Raw genomic sequence first — 23,870 nt, 5'->3', positions numbered from 1 at the left:
GACATGGCCTAATATCCATTAGAGATGAGTGATGGCACCAAACTCACTGAAATTGCTGCCTTTGGCAGATTTTAATCTAGGCCTCCAGAAGCAATTGAACTTCTGTGTTTACTAGAGCAACAGGAATCACGTAAGTCGAAACAGTATCAGAGGTTAGATTCCTTAGTCAAATTAGGTGGAGAAGAAGGGAGAGAAGATGAAATTACACCATGAACTCTGAGCTGCTGAGGGCACTAGTCTGTTTCTCCATGTGGACTGACCGCTTTACAGATATGGTGCTGGACTTTTTCCCCTTTGGTAAAGGTTGTTTGGGTGTAATGGCACAGGCTGTGGGGGGAGGTTGTTTTCTTTGGAGCACCCAGATGAGGCTGGGATCGTTAGCCTTGTGCGGTTTTCTTCTTGAAAAGAACTTCTCTCCCTTTCTCCAAATTCCAGATCAGTTTCCCCTGAGTTCCCCTTTGCAACTCTGCTAATTGGACTTTGTCTGTTCATCTACACTGTGGCTTTATGGACACAGCAAAACTTTGTGGGCTGCCTGAGGTTAGTGCTGTAAGTCAAACTCACTCCAAATAGCATCATGAGGGGCCCTTTAGCCTTTAGAAACCCAACATCATATTTTTGGTAAACACTAAGGATAACACTGAGGCTGGGAGTTGGGTGAAGCTGCAGCTTCATTTTGTAGGTGAAAGGGGAGCAGCAGCTTTCTGTTACTCAAGAGACAACATTACTCGGGACATGCATTTACGAATCTAAGATGGAGTTTCCTTTGCTCACGACAGCCCATTAGACTTCAGTTCCTCTCTCCTTAACTGAGAAGGTAATGGAATGCAGAAATCTTGAAATAATGGACCACAACAGTTCTCAACTCCTCCCTCCTGGTGTCTTTGCCTGCCCATTATTCCACATTTATTTGACTCTAACATTTTAAAAGAGGACATTTGAAGGGACACAACTTAGAAATCATAGAATATCAGGGTTGGAAGGGACCTCAGGAGATCATCTAGTCCAACCCCCTGCGCAAAGCAGGACCAATCCCCAATTTTTGCCCCAGATCCCTAAATGGCCCCCCTCAAGGATTGAACTCACAACCCTGGGTTTAGCAGGCCAATGCTCAAACCACTGAGCTATCCCTCCCACCCAAAAACTTGAAAAATCCCATTCAGATCTGAAAATATTGCACTTACTATTATAACTTGCAACCCCTATGATCACTGTACCCAAGAGTCAAATTAGACTTTTCACCCCAGTATGTTTATTTTGTGCATTTGACACCAGTTGTGTGCAGTCCAGTGTACTATTCTGGTGATGGTGCATGCCCCATCCCCTCCCCCAGGCCCTGTCAGAAGTTGCTTACCTGTACCGCAGCAGCAGAGCTAAAACCAATGAAGTGAGCTGTAGCTCACGAAAGCTTATGCTCAAATAAATGTGTTAGTCTCTAAGGTGCCACAAGTCCTCCTTTTCTTTTTGCAAATACAGACTAACACGGCTGCTACTCTGAAACCAGGCAGCAAGTAATAGTCTGAGCACCTCGGGTGGTTTTGCTTTTACTGTGAGGCCTGGCTAGAAATTCCTCTGAACTGAAACAGGGAGGCAGAAAAACCCTTAACAGTTTTTTTAAAGGAATTTAAAATGCAAATTAAATCTAGGTTGGCTGGTTGTTTTGGGTCTCCCCCTTTCTTTTCCATCATATGTGATCATCATCTGCTGGACAGAGCGAAGGCCTGCCGCAACTTCAGCTGTGTGGACACAATTAAAAATGCAAGGACAGAAGCTCCTGTGGAATAGATGGGAGCTTTAATGAACCCTTCTGCAGTTTGTTTATACAATTACTAGTATGCTTAAGAGAATCACAGCAACACAGAGCTGACAGTGTCAACTGGGAACTCCAGCAAAGTGGACTTTGTGCCCTAACATTGCTAGTTAAAATTCAAGCAGGATGAATGTCCTTAGGGAAGTGGGTCACCTTTCATATCATTTCACTATACAAGGCAGGTAGGCAGCTGAAGAACCAATTTAGTTCTAAGGAGAGCCCTTCATGAAGCACTGAGTAATTTGCAGAGTGGAAATAAAGGCCTTCTAAGGAGGCTTGGGAAGCACATCTGTAATTACCTCCTTTAAGGGTTAGCAGCAGGGTTTAAACCTAGGACTGTCAATACTGTAGAATGGACCTCCACAGCTAGATGAGTAACACAATTAACGGGCAGTAAGCTATCAAAGAAGAGGCCCAGCCACAAGAGGGGGAAAATACAACACATGCTTTGCAAGCATGATACACCCCCTCTCCCTGAGAAGTAGTGCAAGTGTATTCTTCAAGCAAAAAATGTGTTTTTCAGGAATATTTTTATAAGCCAGGAAATACAAGTCAGTGGTGGCAGGGATGGCTTTAGCACTGTGCAGAGAGAGGGAGATGAAATTCACCAGACGAAGGAAAGAAACACACCATATACCCTGCAATTCAGGAACTGAATGATAAAGCAGAAGGTGGCAGCTCTCTGAACCAATGTTTATTTTGCTGATTGGTGACCACTGCTGCATTAGTATCTTCACCTCCCTGATCTCTTCCCAGTCAGGGTTTTTTTTTAGTAGCTGCTTATTAAGTTAAGATCAAAATTTAGGATGCAAAACAGAAAAGAATTTTAAAAAGAAAAAGAAAAAGCCAACCAACTCTCTCTCTCTCTTCTTTCTTCCTTTTTTTTTTTTTTTTTGCAAGCATCAGCCTATCTACAGAAGCAATTCCATTGGTGGGAAGACAAAGGTATTTGGGGAATGCTAGACTCTGCACCATGAGACCAGCAGGGGGAGGAGGTTGGTTTTTATTTGACAGACCATGTTTACTCTTCCCAGTCACCTTGGGACTCCGAAATGTGCAGTGAAATCGTGGGGGCTAGGCAAATGCACACTAAAGATTCCAGGGCTTGAATTTTACACCCTACTTCTCTAATTCCCAGCAAATATTGCAATGCAGATCCCACCCAGCAACATTCTCTCTCTTCTCTAAAGATCTGAGCTGGAAATTGCTCATGCCAAGAATTAGGCAGACACATTTACTCTCTAAAATACTGAGCTTTAATTCTGTAAATTTGCAAACAACAATCCATGAACAACAAAGACATCGCCCTGATAACAGAGAGCAGCTCAAGAATGTGTGCTAGGGAATAGACTTGCTGGATGTGATCCTGCCACATCAGAGATTCCCATGTGGAATGGTTCAGCGCAGTGTCATTCCATAGCATTCATGACTTGGCAGATATACTTGAACTATGTAAACAAGAAGATAGTCAACAAAAGTATTTTGGGTTTTTTCCTGCCTTTGCTTTCTAGGATCCTGGCTAATGTGATAACATGGGATGCTAGGGTGACTTTGATTTTATTGACAAAGGACTTGATCCTGTTCCCATCAAACTGAATGGGAGTTTTGACATTGATGCCAGTAGAAACAGGTCTAAAGAAAGGGTAAAATGAAGCATAAATTCAGCAATGTTGATTTTAAAACTTACACATAGGGCCTGCTCCTGCTCCCTTTAAACTCAGTGGCAAAACTCCCATTGATTTTGGAGGGGTCAAGATCAAGCCCACAAAATTCATAGGCAAGCATGATATAAAGTGTTTGCTGATTGAGGTGTCTGAGGTATCAGTTCTTTACAGAGTGGGATTAATCTGATACCTGTCAATGGCAGGAAGAAAGATTTGCATTATATACATAGACAGAAAGGAAATGCAAACAAAATCCATAGGTGGGAGTTTATAAATCTCCTGTGTTATTGCCTCTGCTCTGATTCAAAGCCTTAATCTGGACCAGGAATTAGCCTCCCAGATACTGCACTCCCTCTTCAGACAGCCCAGCAGCATGTTACATAGACTTGGTGCAAGTTTAAATCCCCACATGAGTCTTCCTTCTTGTGCTGAGTGCGGGGCACAGATGCAGAGCTGAGGGTGAAATCGGTAATGCCCGTCTCTGGCAAAGCATAGGGGGAGGTAACGGACTTGCACCCTGTGAAGAAAACATTCCCGAGATTTCAAGTCAAGGGGAAACAAATAGCAGGGCCCTGTATCCAGAGAACTGCTCAGGCTAGTTTGAAGCTCTGACTGACTGACTGGATGAGGAGAACTGTGCATAAGACAGACCAAATTCAACCACAGGAATAAAAAAAATACAACACGCAAGTAATGGACAAATCAGAAAGTGACACAGTCATGAAAGATCTCCCTGAGGCCTCTATCATGCTGTTCTACAGGCTAACTCCAGCACTGGTTTGACAAATGACGTTTGTGCTGCCTCTTTGGAGCATTTAATTATTAGTTAAAGCATTTCAGTGTTAAGTCAATCCTCCCATCAATGGGCTTATTAAGCATTGTCAGGGCACTGCCCTAGATGATACTAATAATTACAGGGCACTGCTGTGATGAGGCTCCTGCTGCTGAAATATTTATTCCGGCAAAAGTCTGTTCTCATCTGACAGAGCATAATAGCCAATGTGACCAACTGGAGCCAATTCCTGCTCACCTCTGTCACTCCAGTGGCCTTGTTGGCCTCGGTGTGAGTTAGGCCCTGTCTACATAGGAGCACGTTACCGGTGTAGGAATACTCATATGCTATACCAGCAAAGCGCTCCTAGTGTGGACACACCTCGACCAGCAAAGGTGTGCTTTGTATCAGTGTAGTGAAACCACACCGCCCAAGTGAAACAAGCTAGACGGGTAACAGCACCGTTTTGCGGGTATATCTGCATCTACACTATAGACCTTGGCCAGCACAGCTATGCTGGTCAGGGATCACATCTCGTCCCAATATTTCTATGCTGGCAGAAGTCTGTAGGGTAGACATAGCTTTTGCTGTCAGGGGGTCAAATAAATTAACTTTCCTTAAAAGTCCCAGAGCCCAGAGGAACAGGGCCTTTTTCGGTTTTTTAAGCATACGGAAAAAAAAATATTAGCCCGGTAACTCTAATGGGTAATTATTCCATGCCCTTGTATACAACAGGCACGAGACAGGTGCTGCACATACAGACAAGACAGCTACCTGGAGAGAGTAATGCCGTCACTCTCAGGACCCCAATTCAGCAAAGTCAATGGGACTCATGTAAAGCATGTGCTTCAGTGCCTTGCTGAATGGGGCCCGGGGAATCACCAGGGGTTTGCAACTTTCACTAGAGAAAGGAAAATGGAAACCAGACAAATGGTAAAATCATGGTAAAGGTGACGCAAATGGGCCACAGTCGGGAAATCTAAACTCTAAAAAGGAATAGCTGTTGAAGAGCTGGCTCGAGAGCTTGGCAGACAGAGAGTCTCTAGCTACCAACAAAATAACTCCTATATGGGCAGCGGTGATGAGCCTTCTCCCACTATCTCCCATCAATATGCCTGGAAGTAAACGGGGAGCTTGCTCTCCATGCCCATTTGGAGCTTGGACGCTCTGCTGACAACTCGGTGCCAATTGCAAGGGTTATTTCTGTGCTGTGCACACCCGTCTCTTAGGAACCGGCCAGAGACTCATTTCACACGGGCCACTCCCCAGAGCCAGCAGACGGTGGTCACTGTCAGCGCTGCTAACTTTGGGCTGCATCTGACTCTCCCTCAAGCCAGAGAGAATCTTTCCCTGGGCTTCAGTAAGAATTCAGATTGTAGCTGAGCTGGTGGCCTAGAGGTCAAAGGCTCTGTGCCCTGTTATCAATTCCCTGAGCCCTCCTGAGGAAAACCAAACCTAAGGCAGGACCCATATCACTCATTTGCCCCGTGTTTCCCTGGTGAGCCCCAGGGCCTTCTGAATGCTGCGTAATCAAAGGCACCACATATGCTGCAAAAGCCAGGCTGGCGGGGGGTGCAACAGGGAGAGAGGGTCAAAGCCTCCTCTTCTGCAGCTGTGACCAATTTGTGTCACAGCATCAAGGGTATTTGAACACACCTGGAGAGAGGCAGCAGGGGGTTGCCTTTGAGAGCACGAAATACCCGGTCGCTCAGCAATTAGGGCCTGATCCAGAGCCCAGTGAAATCAACGGGGAGACTCTCAAAGGCCTCAGTGGGCTTTGGATCAGGCCCTTAATTTTCAGCAGTTTTATTTCAACAGCAAGAGGCACGGCTTCTAACTCCATCTGCAGGAGAGCGACCAGCGGAGTGCAATGGAATGAGCTGGGAGAATAAGATCTCCCCTGTCCTGGTGGTGGCCAGGGGGTGGATCCTGCAGCAAGTGGCCACAGGCTGCCAATGCTGGCTCCATGCTCACCCCCACCTTAGCAGCGCGGGTGCTAATGCTTTAGAACAGGAGAGGGGTGGGATCCAGAGAGCGTCCATGGCATGCTGTGACTTGGCCTCTCGTAAAGGATTAAATAGCAATTTAGCCTGAGATAAATATAAATAAGAGCAGAATTTAAACATTTCTTTTTAGAGTCAGAAAAATAGATAGTGATTTCCTCTCTCTCCACTAACGCTGCGATCGGCAGCTTTCTTCCAACATAGCAGGCACTGTAATAACACTTAGCACCCCAAGTCCTTTGCTTGGGACATGCTCAGCGGCAGGAGGAGGTTGGGCAAAGGGGACAGCCCAGCTGCAGGGGCCTGGAGGAGGTGAGAGGAGTGGGGAGGGACCAGCTGTCACAGGGAAAAGGTCTCCTATGCCTCTTCCTTTAGCAAACACTCCTGCCGATTTCATTCACCGCAGGAAAACTTCACCTGTTAATGCAAAAGGGAGAGAAACGGTTCTTCCTGCCCTGGCCCCCTCAGCCTGGTGAGACTCCAGAGCAGATGTCTCATGGAAACTGGTCAGAAAGGTGGTGACTCTGGACTGGAAGGTGTGGGACCCTGGCTGTGCAGCAGTGCTGACCTGGCCCAATCCAGATAGATACAGGGCCATGGCTACGCTGCTGAGGATGACTCGGTCCCGTCTTGAAAATGGGGCACTGGCAATGCAGCCAACATTGACTTGGCCCAGTCTGGATAGACACTGGACTCTGGCTTGTTTTAAGGCTGAACCAGCTGAGTCCTGATCACTGGGGTCCTGGCTATGCAGGCGAGGCTGATGCAAGCCACTCCCGAGAGGCCAGGCTTTGGCTGTGCTGCCAGGAGTGACTCCCCAAAGGTTGGACTCTCACATTGTAAGATTTGCTAGTCAGGCGAAACCCAGCACTGGCCTTTATTTGGCTGCTGTTGTAACTTCCCCGCAGCCACCCACACTCATTCACGTCCACACACCCCCGCATGCACACCCCGCCCCCTCCCAGAGTAGGTTTGCCTTTTTCCTATTGTAATTTATGGCCAGAAATATTTGTAAAGGTCTTCTGACCAGTTTCCTCTCCAGCCCCGCCTTGCTCTTGCATTATACCAGGCCCCTGTGCCCCAAGTCCTCCTTCCTGCCCTGCCATCCTCCTCTCTCACATGAAGGAACAGCAGCTGGTCTTCTTCTTCTGTGACTCTATGTAGTCGTGAATCTGGAACCTGGGCTCGTCTGGCTGCTGCACAGCTCGCTGCTTGAGTTCTCTGAAAGAAGCACAGCGGTGAAACATCGCACCAGCCACCCCTCGCCCAGCAGAAGCAGCTGTGCATCCCTGAAGAAAGGTGGACATGATGCTCTCCACCTCCCTTTCTTCCAGGGGGTGTGATGAGAGGGTGGAACACATGGCTCGGCTTCTTGAGCAGACCTGGCCCTGTTCTACTTCCCCCAGCAGGACGTGCCATGGGGGCGACAACCTCAGCCCACTCCAGTCCTCTCTGCCAGCCGATACATCTGGCCAAGTCTTAAGCCAGTGTTCAGGAGGCCAAGAGCCACATTGACGGAGAGATACTGAGCTCCAGCCAGGGAAACAACATGAATTCAGGGGAAGGTGAAACAAAACCCCGTGAAGAATTGTATCTTGGAGGGCTGGGGGCTGCGGATGGGACAGATGTGTTAGCACAGGGTTAATCCCACTTGCTGGCAATGGACCTGCATCGTGTAGCACTGGGATAACATTCAAGGAGCCTTTGATCTTTCTATTTCGTGGTGGAATGCAACAGTACCTCTGTGAATCAGTGGCTAGCAGCAGCATAGCCCCCTTTCAGCCCTTTTGCCCTGGCCCCTGCTGCATCTGGCATGTCGGTGGTGGAAAGCAGTGAGGTTTTTTGAAGTGCCGCTAGGAATTGGATCCACATCGCAGGGACATTGGGTGGCAATTCACAGGCTTGTGACCTGACTGTCAAAAATTAACTCTGGGCTAGAACTTGGCTCCCCAGCCGGAGAGCAGAACAAGGTCTGGGGACAAAGGAGACAAGGGACCAGCTCCTCAGCCAAAGTCAATGGAACGCTGCCCCTTTACGCCAGCTGAGGCTCTGGTCCAAGAGCTCTCAGGGATTCTGATGCTTTTATATCCCACTCTAGAGGAAAGTGTCTGAGCGTTACAGACTTTGCCCATAGGAAGTGCTGGACTGGAGCGGACCAGCAGCCCATGCAGACCTGCAATCTGTCCCTGCCCTGGGCAAATGCCAACTGCTTCAAAGGAAAGCATCAGACCCCCGCATTGACCAGCCCAGGTGTGCATGCTTTACAAACATCAATGAGTTAAGCTTAATAATACTCTGAGATAGGGCAATTTTATAGCCATCGGGGGATAAGCAGCTTGCCCACACAGTGAGTGTGTAGATCCCAAGAGCCCTGGTCCCCTGCTCTAACCACTAGATGACACTTTCCCTTTGAAGGCAAAGATATCTCCCTCCTCCAGGGGCACATGTTCCCAACTCTGTACGCACATGTTAAATCAATGCCCCTTGGTATGGGAAGGCAGCCCTGGCATGGGAAGCTGCCCTTTCAGTCCTTCAGTTACTCACTTGGCAATGGCCCGAAATGCCAGCTCCACATTCATACCCGTCTTGGCGCTGGTCTCCATGAAAGGCACTCCGTATTCCTGCAGAGGGGGCGCAGCACCATCAGCCACTGCGCTGCCAGTTACTACCCCTTCCCCTAGCTCCCGTCCTCTTCTGAAACACCCCCGCCGATCTACCAGCAAAGCCAATCTCAGGGGATTCAAGCCAGTTCCTTGGGTCTGGGCCTTTGGCCAGAAGAGGCCCCAGACGGAACAGCAACCGGAGGCAGAGCAACCAGCGGCAGCGCTATGCACTTGCACAGCTGGTTACTCCGGGGAGGCCTGGTTTGAAGGAAGATTGAGGAGTCCAGAAGGGGGAGAGCAGATCAGAGGCCTTCTGAGGGGGAGGGAAACAGGGGTCTCTCTGGGGATCTGGAGAGGATGCTAATGTTTTGGTGGAGCCTCATTTGACCGTATCATAGAAGATTAGGGTTGGAAGAGACCTCAGAAGGTCATCTACTCCTACCCCCTGCTCAAAGCAGGACCAATCCCCAACTAAATCATCCCAGCCAGGGCTTTGTCAAGCCGGGCCTTAAAAACCTCTAAGGATGGAGATTACACCACCTCCTTATGTAACCCATTCCAGTGCTTCACCACCCTCCTAGTGAAACAGTGTTTCCTAATATCCAACCTAGACCTCCCACACTGCAACTTGAGACCATTACTCCTTGTTCTGTCCACGCCTCTGAGCAGACAGATTAATGGTCTCTCACATACCTTGGCAGGCTGAGGGGTGCGTCCTTGTACTGCACACTGCTCCAATCTTTAACGCCACTCCCACCAATGCAGCCCTCTCAGGGTCCTCCCTCACACTGCAATTCAATTGCGCCCCCACACCCTATCTTCAGCCCTCAACCTCCTGCATCTCATAGCCCAAACCCTCCCTGCCCTCCCATCCCATCTAGCCTCCTCCCCTACATCTGACCTCTCTCACTTTCATCCCTTCAGTCCAGACACAGTCTCAGAGTCAGTGCTTAATTTGTAATGAAAGAGTGGCCGGGCCTCAAGCAATTGTTTTACATTTGTAACTGATACAGCAAGCCCAGAGGTGCCGGGGCTCCGAGCTGCCAGGCCCTGGCACAAATTAAGCACGGCCCAGAGTACGTCTAAATCTGAAAGTGGTTTAAGAGCTGGAGGAACTGAGGTGATAGATGGATGATTGGCTCAGAGAAACAGCTCTGTGATCCCGGGGAGTAGCCTAGTTAAGGTCTGTCCTGCACAGCAAAGGTGATCATAGCCCACATGGGACTGAGGATGATGAAGGGAGGGGCCAGATACCTTCAGGGATGACAGACACCCTGCAAAACCCTGGGGCAGCTCACCCTGGCTAGTGACTCTCCATCCTCCATCCTGATGACTCTCTCGCTGCTCACATCAGCCTGTAAACAAAGGGAAATAGTTACCGGAGTGGCACAGAGACTCACAGATCAGCCTTGCACTAGCAGGCCATCACGGAGCCTCCGAGCCCTTGACTTCACTTGCTGAAGAATCAGACTTGGGCTTCCCTCTGCTGGCAGAAGTGGGCATGGACGCACACGAGTGTCATTTTGCAGCATTTAAACCGCTCACCGGGTTCTCTTAGGAAAGTTCCAAACCCAGGTAAATGTCACAGGGAGGGACGTGGGCACAGCAATGGGAGCTCAGAGCTCATGGATTCTGTTCCCAGCTCTGACACGGGCTCCCTCTGGGACCTAGGAGGGAAATTAAGGTTGGAAGAAGAAGAATGCTCTATACAGGCTACGTGTTATCAGAGAACCAAGTTAAGGAATTACAGAATCTAAAATGACAGGTTTCAGAGTAACAGCCGTGTTAGTCTGTATTCGCAAAAAGAAAAGGAGGACTTGTGGCACCTTAGAGACTAACCAATTTATTTGAGCATGAGCTTTCGTGAGCTACAGCTCACTTCATCGGATGCATACCGTGGAAACTGCAGCAGACTTTATATACACACAGAGAATATGAAACAATACCTCCTCCCACCCCACTGTCCTGCTGGTAATAGCTTATCTAAAGTGATCATCAAGTTGGGCCATTTCCAGCACAAATCCAGGTTTTCTCACCCTCCACCCCCCCCCCACAAATTCACTCTCCTGCTGGTGATAGCCCATCCAAAGTGACAATTCTCTACACAATGTGCATGATAATCAAGTTGGGCCATTTCCTGCACAAATCCAGGTTCTCTCACCCCCCTCCCAAAAACCACACACACAAACTCACTCTCCTGCTGGTAATAGCTCATCCAAAGTGACCACTCTCCCTACAATGTGCATGGTAATCAAGGTGGGCCATGTCCAGCACAAATCCAGGTTTTCTCACACCCCCCCCACCCCCATACACACACAAACTCACTCTCCTGCTGGTAATAGCTCATCCAAACTGACCACTCTCCAAGTTTAAATCCAAGTTAAACCAGAACATCTGGGGGGGGGGTAGGAAAAAACAAGGGGAAATAGGCTACCTTGCATAATGACTTAGCCACTCCCAGTCTCTATTTAAGCCTAAATTAATAGTATCCAATTTGCAAATGAATTCCAATTCAGCAGTTTCTCGCTGGAGTCTGGATTTGAAGTTTTTTTGTTTTAAGATAGCGACCTTCATGTCTGTGATTGCGTGACCAGAGAGATTGAAGTGTTCTCCGACTGGTTTATGAATGTTATAATTCTTGACATCTGATTTGTGTCCATTTATTCTTTTACGTAGAGACTGTCCAGTTTGACCAATGTAAATGGCAGAGGGGCACTGCTGGCACCTGATGGCATATATCACATTGGTGGATGTGCAGGTGAACGAGCCTCTGATAGTGTGGCTGTTATTAGGCCCTGTGATGGTGTCCCCTGAATAGATATGTGGGCACAGTTGGCAACGGGCTTTGTTGCAAGGATAAGTTCCTGGGTTAGTGGTTCTCTTGTGTGGTATGTGGTTGTTGGTGAGTATTTGCTTCAGGTTGCGGGGCTGTCTGTAGGCAAGGATTGGCCTGTCTCCCAAGATTTGTGAGAGTGTTGGGTCATCCTTTAGGATAGGTTGTAGATCCTTAATAATGCGTTGGAGGGGTTTTAGTTGGGGGCTGAAGGTGATGGCTAGTGGCGTTCTGTTATTTTCTTTGTTAGGCCTGTCCTGTAGTAGGTAACTTCTGGGAACTCTTCTGGCTCTATCAATCTGTTTCTTTACTTCCGCAGGTGGGTATTGTAGTTGTAAGAAAGCTTGACAGAGATCTTGTAGGTGTTTGTCTCTGTCTGAGGAGTTGGAGCAAATGCGGTTGTATTGCAGAGCTTGGCTGTAGACGATGGATCGTGTGGTGTGGTCAGGGTGAAAGCTGGAGGCATGTAGGTAGGAATAGCGGTCAGTAGGTTTCCGGTATAGGGTGGTGTTTATGTGACCATTGTTTATTAGCACTGTAGTGTCCAGGAAGTGGATCTCTTGTGTGGACTGGACCAGGCTGAGGTTGATGGTGGGATGGAAATTGTTGAAATCATGGTGGAATTCCTCAAGGGCTTCTTTTCCATGGGTCCAGATGATGAAGATGTCATCAATATAGCGCAAGTAGAGTAGGGGCTTTAGGGGACGAGAGCTGAGGAAGCGTTGTTATGGCATAACATTTTTATGGCTGATTTAGAACAACGCTTCCTCAGCTCTCGTCCCCTAAAGCCCCTACTCTACTTGCGCTATATTGATGAGCTATTACCAGCAGGAGAGTGAGTTTGTGTGTGTATGGGGGTGGGGGGGTGAGAAAACCTGGATTTGTGCTGGACATGGCCCACCTTGATTACCATGCACATTGTAGGGAGAGTGGTCACTTTGGATGAGCTATTACCAGCAGGAGAGTGAGTTTGTGTGTGTATGGGGGTGGGGGGGGTGAGAAAACCTGAATTTGTGCTGGAAATGGCCCACCTTGATTATCATGCACATTGTAGGGAGAGTGGTCACTTTGGATGGGCTATTACCAGCAGGAGAGTGAATTTGTGTGGGGGGGTGGAGGGTGAGAAAACCTGGATTTGTGCTGGAAATGGCCCAACTTGATGATCACTTTAGATAAGCTATTACCAGCAGGACAGTGGGGCGGGAGGAGGTATTGTTTCATATTCTCTGTGTGTATATAAAGTCTGCTGCAGTTTCCATGGTATGCATCCGATGAAGTGAGCTGTAGCTCACGAAAGTTCATGCTCAAATAAATTGGTTAGTCTCTAAGGTGCCACAAGTACTCCTTTTCTTTTTGAGAATCTAAAATGGCGCCTGGTTCTGGGTTTGGGGCAGCGAGTCACATCCACCGTAGGTCCCTGAAACAGTGGAACCCAGGGTTTGGGCCCTGGTGGTGACGCTGTCTGTGGGATATCATAGCTTCTTGAGCTTCCCTCCATGCCTACTGGACAACTCAAGGAGTAGCTGAGTTTTCTGTCTGGTACCTTGGTAGATAGGTACTTGGGTTTGACGAAATACAGACAAGACCACACAGGCTGATGAAGTTGGAAAATGGAGAAGTGTGAATGCTGCCCTGCATGGTCAGAGCTGATACGGATTAGCAGTGGTTGGAGATCATGTTCTTCCAAAATGGGGCAGGCAAAGCCCCCCCATGAGATGGTGTCACTGAATGAAGAGGGGGAGCCTCAGAACCACATCTGTACGGATTTGGGGTGTCCTTGGTCTGAGGTGGGGGGCAGACAGCACAAAACAAAGAAGGAGAGTAGCTGTACATGAGCACATCTCTCAGTCACCCACCAGGAAGCGACACTCACCTTATTGCCTAACAACATAATGACCACATCCTTTTGGGCATATTCATGTATCTGTGTGAGCCAGGCCTGCAAGAGAGGAAGAGGGTCACGTGGTATTAAAGATGAACAGCGGAGACAAGCAGGTTTATATGCAACTATAAGTGTGTGGGGAGAGCCAGGAAGGCCTCTGCATAGCAACAGCCAGATTAATGGGGTGGAACATGGGCTGCTATTTCCATGTAGTTTTGGAGCACTTATGCCCAAGAGTCTCTGGGACACACAAATAATGGCTGGTGAAAAAATTCAAGGATTCGAAATCTGCTTTTGTTCTGATGTGGAAAGAAACGGAGACTTTTCAACATTTTTCATGGACCAAAACAGAGAAAGAAAGATCCCTGCTTGGCTTGATTTGGGGCGGAGACTAAAACCTGGGTCATCCACATTCCTGGGGAGTGTCTGAACCATGGGGCTATTTGCTGTTCTGGGGTGGTGCATTGTCTCTCTCACCCTTGCCACCAGCAATTCCAGCGGGGACCTGAGAAACCTTCTCAACAAAAGTGGTGTCAAACAGATCCCTCTCCATGAAAAGTTTTGGTTTTGACCATTTTCTGATGGAAAATATGTTTCATCGAAAAATTCCCAGCCAGCTCTCATCTCTGGGCACCTTAGTCAATGGTTTGTCTTTGCACCTCAGTGTCCTGTAGAGTCTGCCAGCCCGTACCATCTTGCGCCCATTTCTGAGCCTCAAGACACTGTCTGCCAAGAGGCAGGATTCAGAGGCAGCCTTCCTTTGGGTCCCCGATTTAGTAGGGTGCCAGCTACCTTCGGTGCCCATTGACTGTGCATGGCTTTCAATACATTGTAGCACCGAACAATTCTTCCAAACCCATCTGACTTAACAACTCATGTTACCGCCATCCAATGCAGCTGCATCACCAATGTGATAGGCTGGAGCGGATAATAGTCTACTACAGTTGCCAGCTAACAGAGTTTCTCCTTCAGCTCGAGCAACAGAGGCTCTGCTTTCAGTGCTGAAGGCCCCAACTTCATTTCTTGCTGACAACCCAGGATAAGAGAGCCCCACTGGTTTCGAGGAGAGCCGAGGGTGCTCAGCTTTCTGCACTATTGGGTTCAGTATTTCAGGTTCTGGACCCAGAGTATAACGATTCCCCTATGCCCGCTGTGACTAAGGCAAAAGTTGCCCATTGCATCGTAACACAGAGCAAACTGAATAGGCAGAGAAGTGGCCGTTCTGCATTGCTAGCTGCCAAGCATTGGGAAAGGCCCTCCCATTACATCAGTCTGCCAGAGCTTTGAGAATGAGGAGACTCTGCTGCCCCTCTCTGGGGGTTTAGGAGTTAACGATTGTGTCAGTGAGGTCCAAGGAGATACATACTGACCCGAACATTGTCAAAGGACATTTTGCTGGTGATGTCATAAAAGAGGAGCAAAGCTGGAAGAAAAGAAGAGAGACAAAGCGGGGGTTTAATGAAGATTCTGTTCCTGGGTATTAGTGGCAAGAGCAGCTCCACTAGGTCTGCAGATTCCGGTTCTCATCTGACCCCGGATCGGGCAAACCACAAACCCACCTAAGAACCTACCCTGAGCATCTCTGTAGTAGGCGTGGGTCATGCTACGAAATCGCTCCTGCCCTGCTGTGTCCCAGATCTGCAAAGAAACAGCCCCGATGAAAACCAAGGGAGAAACCCCACTGCCACCGGTTTCATTCCCAGCTCTCCAATTCCAGGGGAGCGTTGGCATCCGGGCATAACAGAAGGGAAAGAACCAAGACCTCAGAGTCAGTGCAAGGGTTGGAAGCACTCAGGGACACACGGCTTGTATATGCCACTCCTTGTGTAGGAGGGGATTTCCAGGTTATAAAAACAAGTCTGAAAGAGATTCAGAGCTCTGGATTAAATTATATATGAGGTCCCAAGCAAGACTTCAGGCTGCGAGTTGCCAAAGTTATATGGGGCAAATGCATGAAAGGTTGGTAAAAACTAAGCCTTTGTCCCTGGTCTTTATGAAGGGATGTTTTTAAAGGTGTTGTATATTGTACACATATCGCATATCATGTACCACATCACACCCAGAACAGTCTTTTCCCCCAAGGCCTCACCTCTCCCTGAGAAATGTCCATATTAATAGCTATCAAACACTGGCTGACTGTGCACCATCACTGCAAGAGTTAAGCTGGGAGAGAAAAGATCGGCTTCCCTTCCCCTCCCCCCAAACCTTATTAGGGAGTGTGTACACATGGCAAAGAATAGATAAAAGCCATGGATCATGGCCTATTTGTACAGACACCCTCAGACAAAGTATCAACTGCACATGCTGCATCAGGATCAGATACTGGACTCACCTGCAATTTTACTTTCACACCGTCCACTGCCACGACTTTATTCTGTAAGAGAAAACAAAACCACACTGATTTAATATGGTGGGAAAGCCAGGTGTGGTCTTTTGTGGGGTGCACCTTCCCCATACTGCATTCCACGGTACCATAGTCATCTTGAACCCTATGGCATGGTTCAGTATAGACCAGCTCCACTGATGCAGGTGCATGCAATGCTGGATTCAGAGCCTGGAGACAAAAAGAGAAGGAGGTAACAGGTAACTCTCTTCTAGGTCTGTCTCCTTTCTCTGCAGCAGCTTCTCCTGTCAGCTAAATAGCAAGGCAGGATATTAAGAAAGATAGATATTAATTGACTCAACGGCTCATACTCATGGTGTGAGCCCACTGTAAACATTCAAACTGGCAGCTGTGGAGAAAGCTTCCAGCTTGGGCATCCCTCATGGATGCATTTTCCTACAATTTAAACATCCATCTGGAGAGATTGGGAGCTAGTGAACATAAGAACGGCTCTACTGGGTCAGACCAAAGGTCCATCTAGCCCAGTATCCTGTCTTCCAACAGTGGCCAATGCCAGGTGCCCCAAAGGGAATGAACATAACAGGTAATCATCAAGTGATCCATCCCGTTGCTCATTCCCAGCTTCTGGCAAACAGAGGCTAGGGACACCATTCCTGCTCACACATCATGGTCATGGCACCCTAGAAGTACCATAGCTTAGACAGATTGCATTAGAAGCTGAAAAACAGAGACATCCAGAAATAATAATGTATGGAACGAAGAATAATAATGTATCTAACAGAACATCTCTCCTGAAGCCCCCTTCAGAGCTTGGACCAAGAAACCAACAGGAGGTGGTTGTTACCAGTATTTCCAGGGAGCCTACCCTGCAGGGCACTTTACACCAAGCTGCAACATTCTCACTCCTCCACTGATCTGAAATTCAGCCTGTCAAAGAACTTGAAACACCCAGCAGCACAATCTGGCTGGTTTGCTTTTATCTCAGAGCCTCTGGGCCTATTTGGCAGCCAGAGGTGCTAACAGATGGGCTGAAACCTGGGAGGTGCTGACTGCCCGCAGTTCCTGCTGACATCAATGTGGGAGTTGAAGAAGGTGCTTTGCACTTTGCAGGATTGGACCTAACACGTGAGTGACACATATTTCCGAGATTGCCCCACATAACAAACAAAAGCAGTCACTTGAGAAACGCAAGCAGAGATCAATGGGAAAATTCAGTGCAGCCTCAACCTGGGAGAGAATTTAGCACAGCCCTAAGGGGTTCATTTGGTGGCAGTAATGGAGAGGAGTAAAAATCCTGCAAACCGCAACCAGCTACGTATTAGAGAAGCAGCAAGTAGCATTAAATCCAGACCCATGCTCCACCTGCCTGTGTCTGCAAACAAGCTTGCTGGGGATGTTTTCATACTGCGGACAGTTGTCCAGGCCCTTGATATTCACCTTATTTTGATTGGCTGGGTGGGTGTTTCTTCTCAATGGATACTCTTTTTACTCCAGTTGTTATGACTGGTCGGGTGGGTGTCACTTGCCAGTGCATTCTCTGATTGGCTGGCTGCCCTCCTAATGAATGCCCTGGATACTCTGGTTGCTTTGATTGGGCACCTCTTGACAGTGGATATTTACAGAGTGGTGCCAGACTCCGAATGGGTAAGGAGAGGGTGCGCCAACGTGGGATGCTGCTGCCAAACCTTCCCCTGGCTGCAGATGACAAATCTGGCGGAACTCAGTAGTGGGGGCATTAAAAAGGCATCCGATGAGCAGGTTAAATGCAGCAGGTCATCTGTAATTAATACGAGCACACTAGCCTTGAACACTTGTCACCAGAGTAATGACACGATGCAAAACAGAGAGGCCCAGGTAAAGCTCTCCATTCAATAGCAGGGAGCTTGCATCTGGCTGAGGCCTCAGGGCAGCGCATGGAGTGCTGCTACAACAGTGCTAGAATACACAACACCGCATGCATGCTCTCGCCCAGCCCAGCCACGCACAGAGACAGGAACAGGGTCTCCTCCGGTTGTTCTTGTCTCAACGTTGATTTTAACTTTGGAGCAGAGACTGTGCTGCATGCCCAGGAGAAGCCCCACAGAAAGCAACGGTTCGGCTCTTGGTGTGCAGAGACAACTGCCCACCATGCCAACCAATCTGGAGTTTCATGGTTCACTTGTACAGTCCCATCTGTCTGTAGCCATCTATTGTCTCCTGTCTTACACTTAGATTGGACACTCCTTGGGGCAGGGACTGTCTTTATGTTCTGTGTTTTAGAGCACCTAGTACAGGGGGTCCTGGGCCATGTGGGGCCCCTAGATATTATGGTTATACAAATGAAAAACAATAATAATAAAATAAGGCCCAATCCACAGGAATGGAGTCAAAGGTGGCATTAGTTTCTGGGCTGCTCTGGGGGTCAAAACAAAGCAACTCATAGGGGCTGAGGCAGGGGACAGAATCTGCCTCTCCATCTTTGTATGTGTAGTAAAGCACCATGTAACCCTATGGTGCTGTATCAACAATTCAGCACAGAGCTACCATGGGCAATATAGAAAGCCCTGAGGTTAAAATGTCAAGTCACTGACATCAAGAACGTACCTTCATTTCATATACACCTGCACTCTCCCTGACACAAACCACCCTCCACAGCATCACACGGTCACGTATCTGCATCCCAGGACACACAGATCCCAGTGCCCACAGACCCACAATGCCGCGGGCACAACCCTGCATTAATAATCAGTTGCACACACCTGCATTACAGACAGGGCTTGGTGAACTAGTCTGGGTAAAACAGGAACCAGATGGAACATTTCATCACACCGAAGCTGAAGCTCATTTGAGGGCTGGAAGAGTAAAGGTAACGCTCTGGCTACAGTTTTGTGCCCCTCTGCCTTGCACAGCCGCAGCAAGAGACGCTGGTTCCAGGAGAACAGATGGTTTCTGGCCCAGTTGCCAACAAGGATGATCAGTAAGCATCCTGGGGCACGGACCAGCTTTTTGTTCCGTGTTTGTAAAGTGCCTAGCACAATGGGGTGCTGGGCCAGGCTTGGGCCTCAGAGGCGCTGTGGTCATACAAATCAATAATGATAATCCTCCTCCTCCTCCTTCCCCCCCCCTCCCCCAGGAAGCCTCTCATTGCTAGAGTCCAGCTCAGTTGTGCAGGCTTCAAATGTTCACAGAACGGTGGAATAAGAGCCCAGACGTTTGGGCGTTTATCTGGCTCAAACCTCTGAAGTTCACCTTTCACTACTGATAAGCCTCCGGCATCCATGCAGGCACACCCATCCACACCGACATCATCTCCAATACATCCTTTGGGAGAACATATCCTCCATTCAAAGAGCCAGACTCCGATCTCTGTGGAACATGGCTTAATTCAGTGGACTAACTCCCAATTCGCCCCAGGGGGAGTGAGAGAAGAATCAGGCCCTAAGTGTAAACGGAGGGCTGGAAATATAAGATAATGAGAAAAAAGCCCATGTCAGGACAGCAAAACCTGGGTCTGAAACTTCCTCTTCCCTTATTCTAATGTACTTTCAGGGCCTACACACTACAAGGATTGGTGCCCTCTGAATACACTAGACTGGAGAGATAGATACTCTCCAAAGCTGCAGCAGCGTGACTGGCTCCAGCCCCAGCAGCATGTGGATCACATCAGCCATTCACATAATACTCTCTGCTCAGCCAGGCTCTGGGCAAAGAGAGAGGGCCCCTCCTCAGTGCTACTCGCCCCTTTTCTTCAGGCAATAGCTCCTGCAATCGAAGACACCAGGGCAGTTTAACTGAATACTCTTCTATTCAATGATTATCTGAATGGGGGCAGAGGGGGTGTTTCACGCTCATCCCCTGAGCTGTAACAAGAGGCTCTCCCTAGCGCAGAAAGCTGCAGCGGTCTCACCCGGAAGTCTATGCCGACGGTGGCTATGAAGGTCCCAGAGAGGAAGGCCCCATCTTTGAACTGGAGCAGGAAGCAGGTTTTCCCCACGCCCGAATCTCCAATCAGCATCACCTACAACACGGGTGCAAAAACTCATTAATAGTGCTGGGGGAGCATGCGATTCGGGGTAAGGGCAGAACTGGGGTGAGGATGGTGCAGCCCTGTTGAGGAGGAGCACTGACTGGGGTGGTGGGTGACACAGTCAGGGGCAGCCTGGGGTGTTTCTTTTTATTCCTGGAGCTTGTCAGAGCCATTTCCTTTCCCAGCTCCCTTTCTCTTTCAAACACAGATTTGAACCCCACACAAAGCAACACTGCCCTATAGTGTAGGTCTCAGATACAGCTTCCCTTAAAGCAGGGTCTCCCCAGCAGTTCATCTCCTCAGTAACACAGGCTACTGGGAGGTGCAGGTGCTCTGTGCTTCTGCAAGTCAGGCAATGTTTCTCCGCAGTGTCAGCTGCTCCCCAGACTGGGAAATGCTCCTGTAGCTGCAGGTGAGTCCTAGAAATTTAACTTTCTTCCCTCCCTGCTTCTGTGGTGGTCTCCAATACACTCAGAGCCAGGAACAGCTCATATGTTCAGAGCCATCTCACCACCACAGAGTTTCCTTCTCTTCGCTCCCACAGCACTCAGCCATGAGAGCACATGTGACCGGACTCCATGGAGCTTCCAATGGGCAAAATAAGACAGACAGACAGACCGAAAGAACGAACTAGTAGCGGTGGAAGTCATTACAGGAGGGATGTCACTGCTAGAGAGTCTGACCGTGACCCCATTATCTAGCAGGGAATGGCTAAATGAGTTTCCCCTCTATATGAACATAGCATTTAATTGCTGCTTCTGCTGGTGCTTCGGAATGGCGCTAGGCCAGGAGCACGGTGCTGCTGGCACTCTTTGTAACTAGACACGTTTCATCTACAAATACCCCATGGATCTCTTCCTAGAGAATGGGACACACCCTGGCACTATCCCCCTCCAGTCAGTTCTCCAGATACCAGCGTCAGGTTTCTCCCTGAGATCACAGGTAGACGGACAAAGACCTCAGGCCCATCTCAAGAAATGGCTCATTCTTTCTGTTGTCCCCTTTGTCCAGGTCCAAGGAGAAAGTCCAGGATATACACCTTAGCACATTCAATCGGCCTTCACCAAACAGGGACACTGCACCAGAGCAGTAGATCACATTGTGGAACAGGCCAACCAAATACCCTGAGAGAATCTGCTTCAATACAGAAATAAAACCCCCTCCAACCACACACCCCTAGTCGTCACCACACCTACCACCACACACCGGAACTCATACAGAATAACATCAAACAAATACAACCCATACTTGATGGGGACTCCATTCTGAAGGAAATCTTTCCTGAACCCCCACTTCTGGCCTACAAACCACTCCCCAACCTCTCCAAGTTCATCATCAGAAGCAAGCTCCCCGTAGACCAGGGCTCACCAACTCAAAGTGGTGCCAGACCCTACGAGAATAACAGATGCAAAACCTGCAGCCATATCTCCACTGCTCCAGTGATCAACAGCTCTCAAGATCCATGGATCCTACACCTGCCTATCAAAACATGCGGTGTACCTCATCCAGTGCACTAAATGCACAGTAACTACTATGTGGGCGAAACCAGACAATCACTACGCTCTCGAATGAACTCACACAGGAAAACGATACAAGACAAACACCCTGTCACCTGTGGGTGAACACTTTTCACCAAGCGATCACTCTGTATCTGATCTCTCTGTCTTCGTTCTCAAGGGAAACCTGCACAACACTTTCAAAAGACAAGCTTTGGAGCTTAAATTCATAACTTTGCAAGGCACTAAAACTCATGGACTGACCAGGGACACTGGATTTATGGCTTACTACAACAATCCATAACCCACTAACAACCCCCTCCCCAGCTGCCTTCTTCCCCCTTCCTTCACCCCCCCATGACTGGCTGGGTGTTAACGGGCCACTTCCCTTTGAATGGTCCCTTGAAATAGGTGTTAACTACTTACACTGAACAATCTGTTCCACCTTGTATGTAGCTGTGATGCTCGGTGGACCTTTCCCAGAGCTCTGGGTAAACTCAAAATTGCCTCTCTCACCAACGGAAGCTGGTCCAATAAAAGATCTTACCACGCCCGCCTTGTTTCCTTGAGCAAACTCTGACAGCCCCAGGACTCTCTGCCTTGCTCCAACCACCTCACCCACACAAGATACCAAAACAAACACACAGCTCAGCATCCACTCCTCCTAAGCAAACAGCAGCTTGGCTTCATTGGCACCTCCACATCCATTTTTACACCAGGGAGGGTGAGGCGGCACCCTGGCCAGGAGAAACACTGTGCATTATTAACAAGTATTCAGCTGCCCAGAAAGTGCGATCCCCTCCTGCCTGCTCTGCCATAACAGCAATTTCCTGGCCGTCACTGGGTGTTAATTCATCAGGCACATGGGCAGCCCCCATCCCCTGTTAAAACCAGAACACGAAGCAGGGCCTGCAGCAAGCGACCTGCAGAGAATGAAATAGTCTAAGGCAGGGGTTCTCAAACTGGGGGGTTGGGACCCCTCAGGGGGTTCTGAGGTTATTACATGGGGGCTCACGAGCTGTCGGCCTCCACCCCAAACCCCGCTTGGCCTCCAGCATTTATAATGGTGTTAAGCATATAAAAAAGTGGTTTTAATTGATAAGGAGGGTCGCCCTCAGAGGCTTGCGATGTGAAAGGGGTCACCAGTAAGAAAGTTTGAGAGCCACTGGTCTAAGGTCCTGCCTGTCAGTGGAGATGAGCCCCTGCACCCTCTGTGGAAGTCAATGGAAGGTGCAGGTGCTCTGTGCTTCTGCAAGTCAGGCCTTGACATTCTAGCTGTCCCTGCCCAGGCATGCAGACAAGGGGTCTGTCCTGGAGGAAAGATGGGGAATGGGATCATTCTTGTTGGGCCGGCAAATAAACTGTACTGCAAAAGATTCTGAGTCCCCAAATGACCCTTCTGCAGGCGAATTCACCTTGACTGATGTCGCCAAATCCTTTGGTGCAGATGCACCTGAAGAGAGGCAAGCTTTGGGAATAGCACTGTATTCTGGCTCTAGCTTGCTCCAGGTAAAGTTTCCAGGTTGCTTTTGGGAAAAAACTCTCCCCCCATAAGCCCATCAAAAAATCAGAGAGAAAGGAGCAGGAGGAAGGTGCGAGCATTAAAAAAGAAAAGAAAAGAAGGAAGTGGCCAAGAAAAAAAAAATGGGGCCAAATTCAATTTTTCGGAATAACCAAAGCAAAGCAGAACGAACCCTCGCAGCAATCGCAGGCAGGGGCAAAACAAGCTGCTCGGCAGAGTGGAAGAATGGCCAGGGTGCTGGGGGGGCTCAGAAGTGTCCCTCCCGCTCCCGTGATTCAATTCCCTGCTCTGGCACAGACTTCTTGTGTGACCTTGGGCAATTCACTTTGCCTCTCTGGGCCTCAGTTCCCCCAGCCATACAATGAGGGTGTAACAGCCCTGCCCTGCCTCCTGGAGGTGTTGTGAGGCGAAATACCTCAAAGACTCTGGGTTCTCTGGGAGTGGGAGCTGTATAAGATAGGTATTGCAGCGGGGAGTGAGCAAAGCAAGCCCCATGAGGAGATGTTTCTCCCTGTGTTAACAGCTCCGGATGCAAATGCAGAGCTCTGTGAGCATAGCGAGACCCAGAAAGGAAAGGGAAGGGCTGCACACATCTCCCTGTACTAAGACTGATAAGCACCCTTCTCAGCTGCAGGCTGCAGGCTCAAGGAGCACAGTGAGCATCTATTCTGCTGGTCCCAGGCTGGGTCTGGATCAAGTCCAGCTCACATATTCCCATGCGCTGGGGCCTGGCCTCTCCTCTGTACAGTGACAATTTTAGAGGTGGATCATCAGAACTCCCTACCCACGACCACATCCAATTTGGGGGGGGACGACCACTTTTATGGCTGGTAGCAGATACCTCTGCTGGGAACCCTTGCCATGTGGCTGACTGGGTCCCGTGCCCATCCAGTGAAGGCGCCTGATGGCAGCTGACTGTGGGGACAGAGAGAATG

The 23,870-nt window shown here is 48.9% G+C and overlaps 1 protein-coding gene across 7 annotated transcripts in view; it reads right to left on the bottom strand.

Moving 5' to 3' along the window:
* Positions 1-3,043: 3,043 nt before the first annotated feature.
* RAB37 (RAB37, member RAS oncogene family) overlaps positions 3,044-23,870 on the bottom strand; it is a 66,960-nt gene continuing 46,133 nt past the window's right edge. The window contains exons 1-11 of one of the 7 annotated variants that reach the window (XM_075119257.1): positions 19,798-19,873; positions 19,140-19,346; positions 18,650-18,742; positions 15,900-15,941; positions 15,139-15,205; positions 14,938-14,990; positions 13,559-13,624; positions 10,151-10,207; positions 8,794-8,870; positions 7,369-7,470; positions 3,044-3,991 (exon numbers count right to left, since the gene is read on the bottom strand). In XM_075119257.1, the coding sequence (XP_074975358.1) occupies positions 3,778-3,991; positions 7,369-7,470; positions 8,794-8,870; positions 10,151-10,207; positions 13,559-13,624; positions 14,938-14,990; positions 15,139-15,205; positions 15,900-15,941; positions 18,650-18,709 (738 nt within the window). In that variant the 5' untranslated portion in view covers positions 18,710-18,742; positions 19,140-19,346; positions 19,798-19,873 and the 3' untranslated portion in view covers positions 3,044-3,777. Of the gene's footprint in view, positions 7,471-8,793; positions 8,871-10,150; positions 10,208-13,558; positions 13,625-14,937; positions 14,991-15,138; positions 15,206-15,899; positions 15,942-18,649; positions 18,743-19,139; positions 19,347-19,797; positions 19,909-23,870 lie in introns of those variants that run through there. The other 6 variants (XM_075119260.1, XM_048818069.2, XM_075119258.1 and 3 more) reach the window with 6 other exon arrangements.

This window comes from Caretta caretta, chromosome 14, assembly GCF_965140235.1.
Source record: "Caretta caretta isolate rCarCar2 chromosome 14, rCarCar1.hap1, whole genome shotgun sequence".
Taxonomy (NCBI): domain Eukaryota; kingdom Metazoa; phylum Chordata; order Testudines; family Cheloniidae; genus Caretta; species Caretta caretta.
This window is presented reverse-complemented; position numbering and strand designations above follow the sequence as displayed.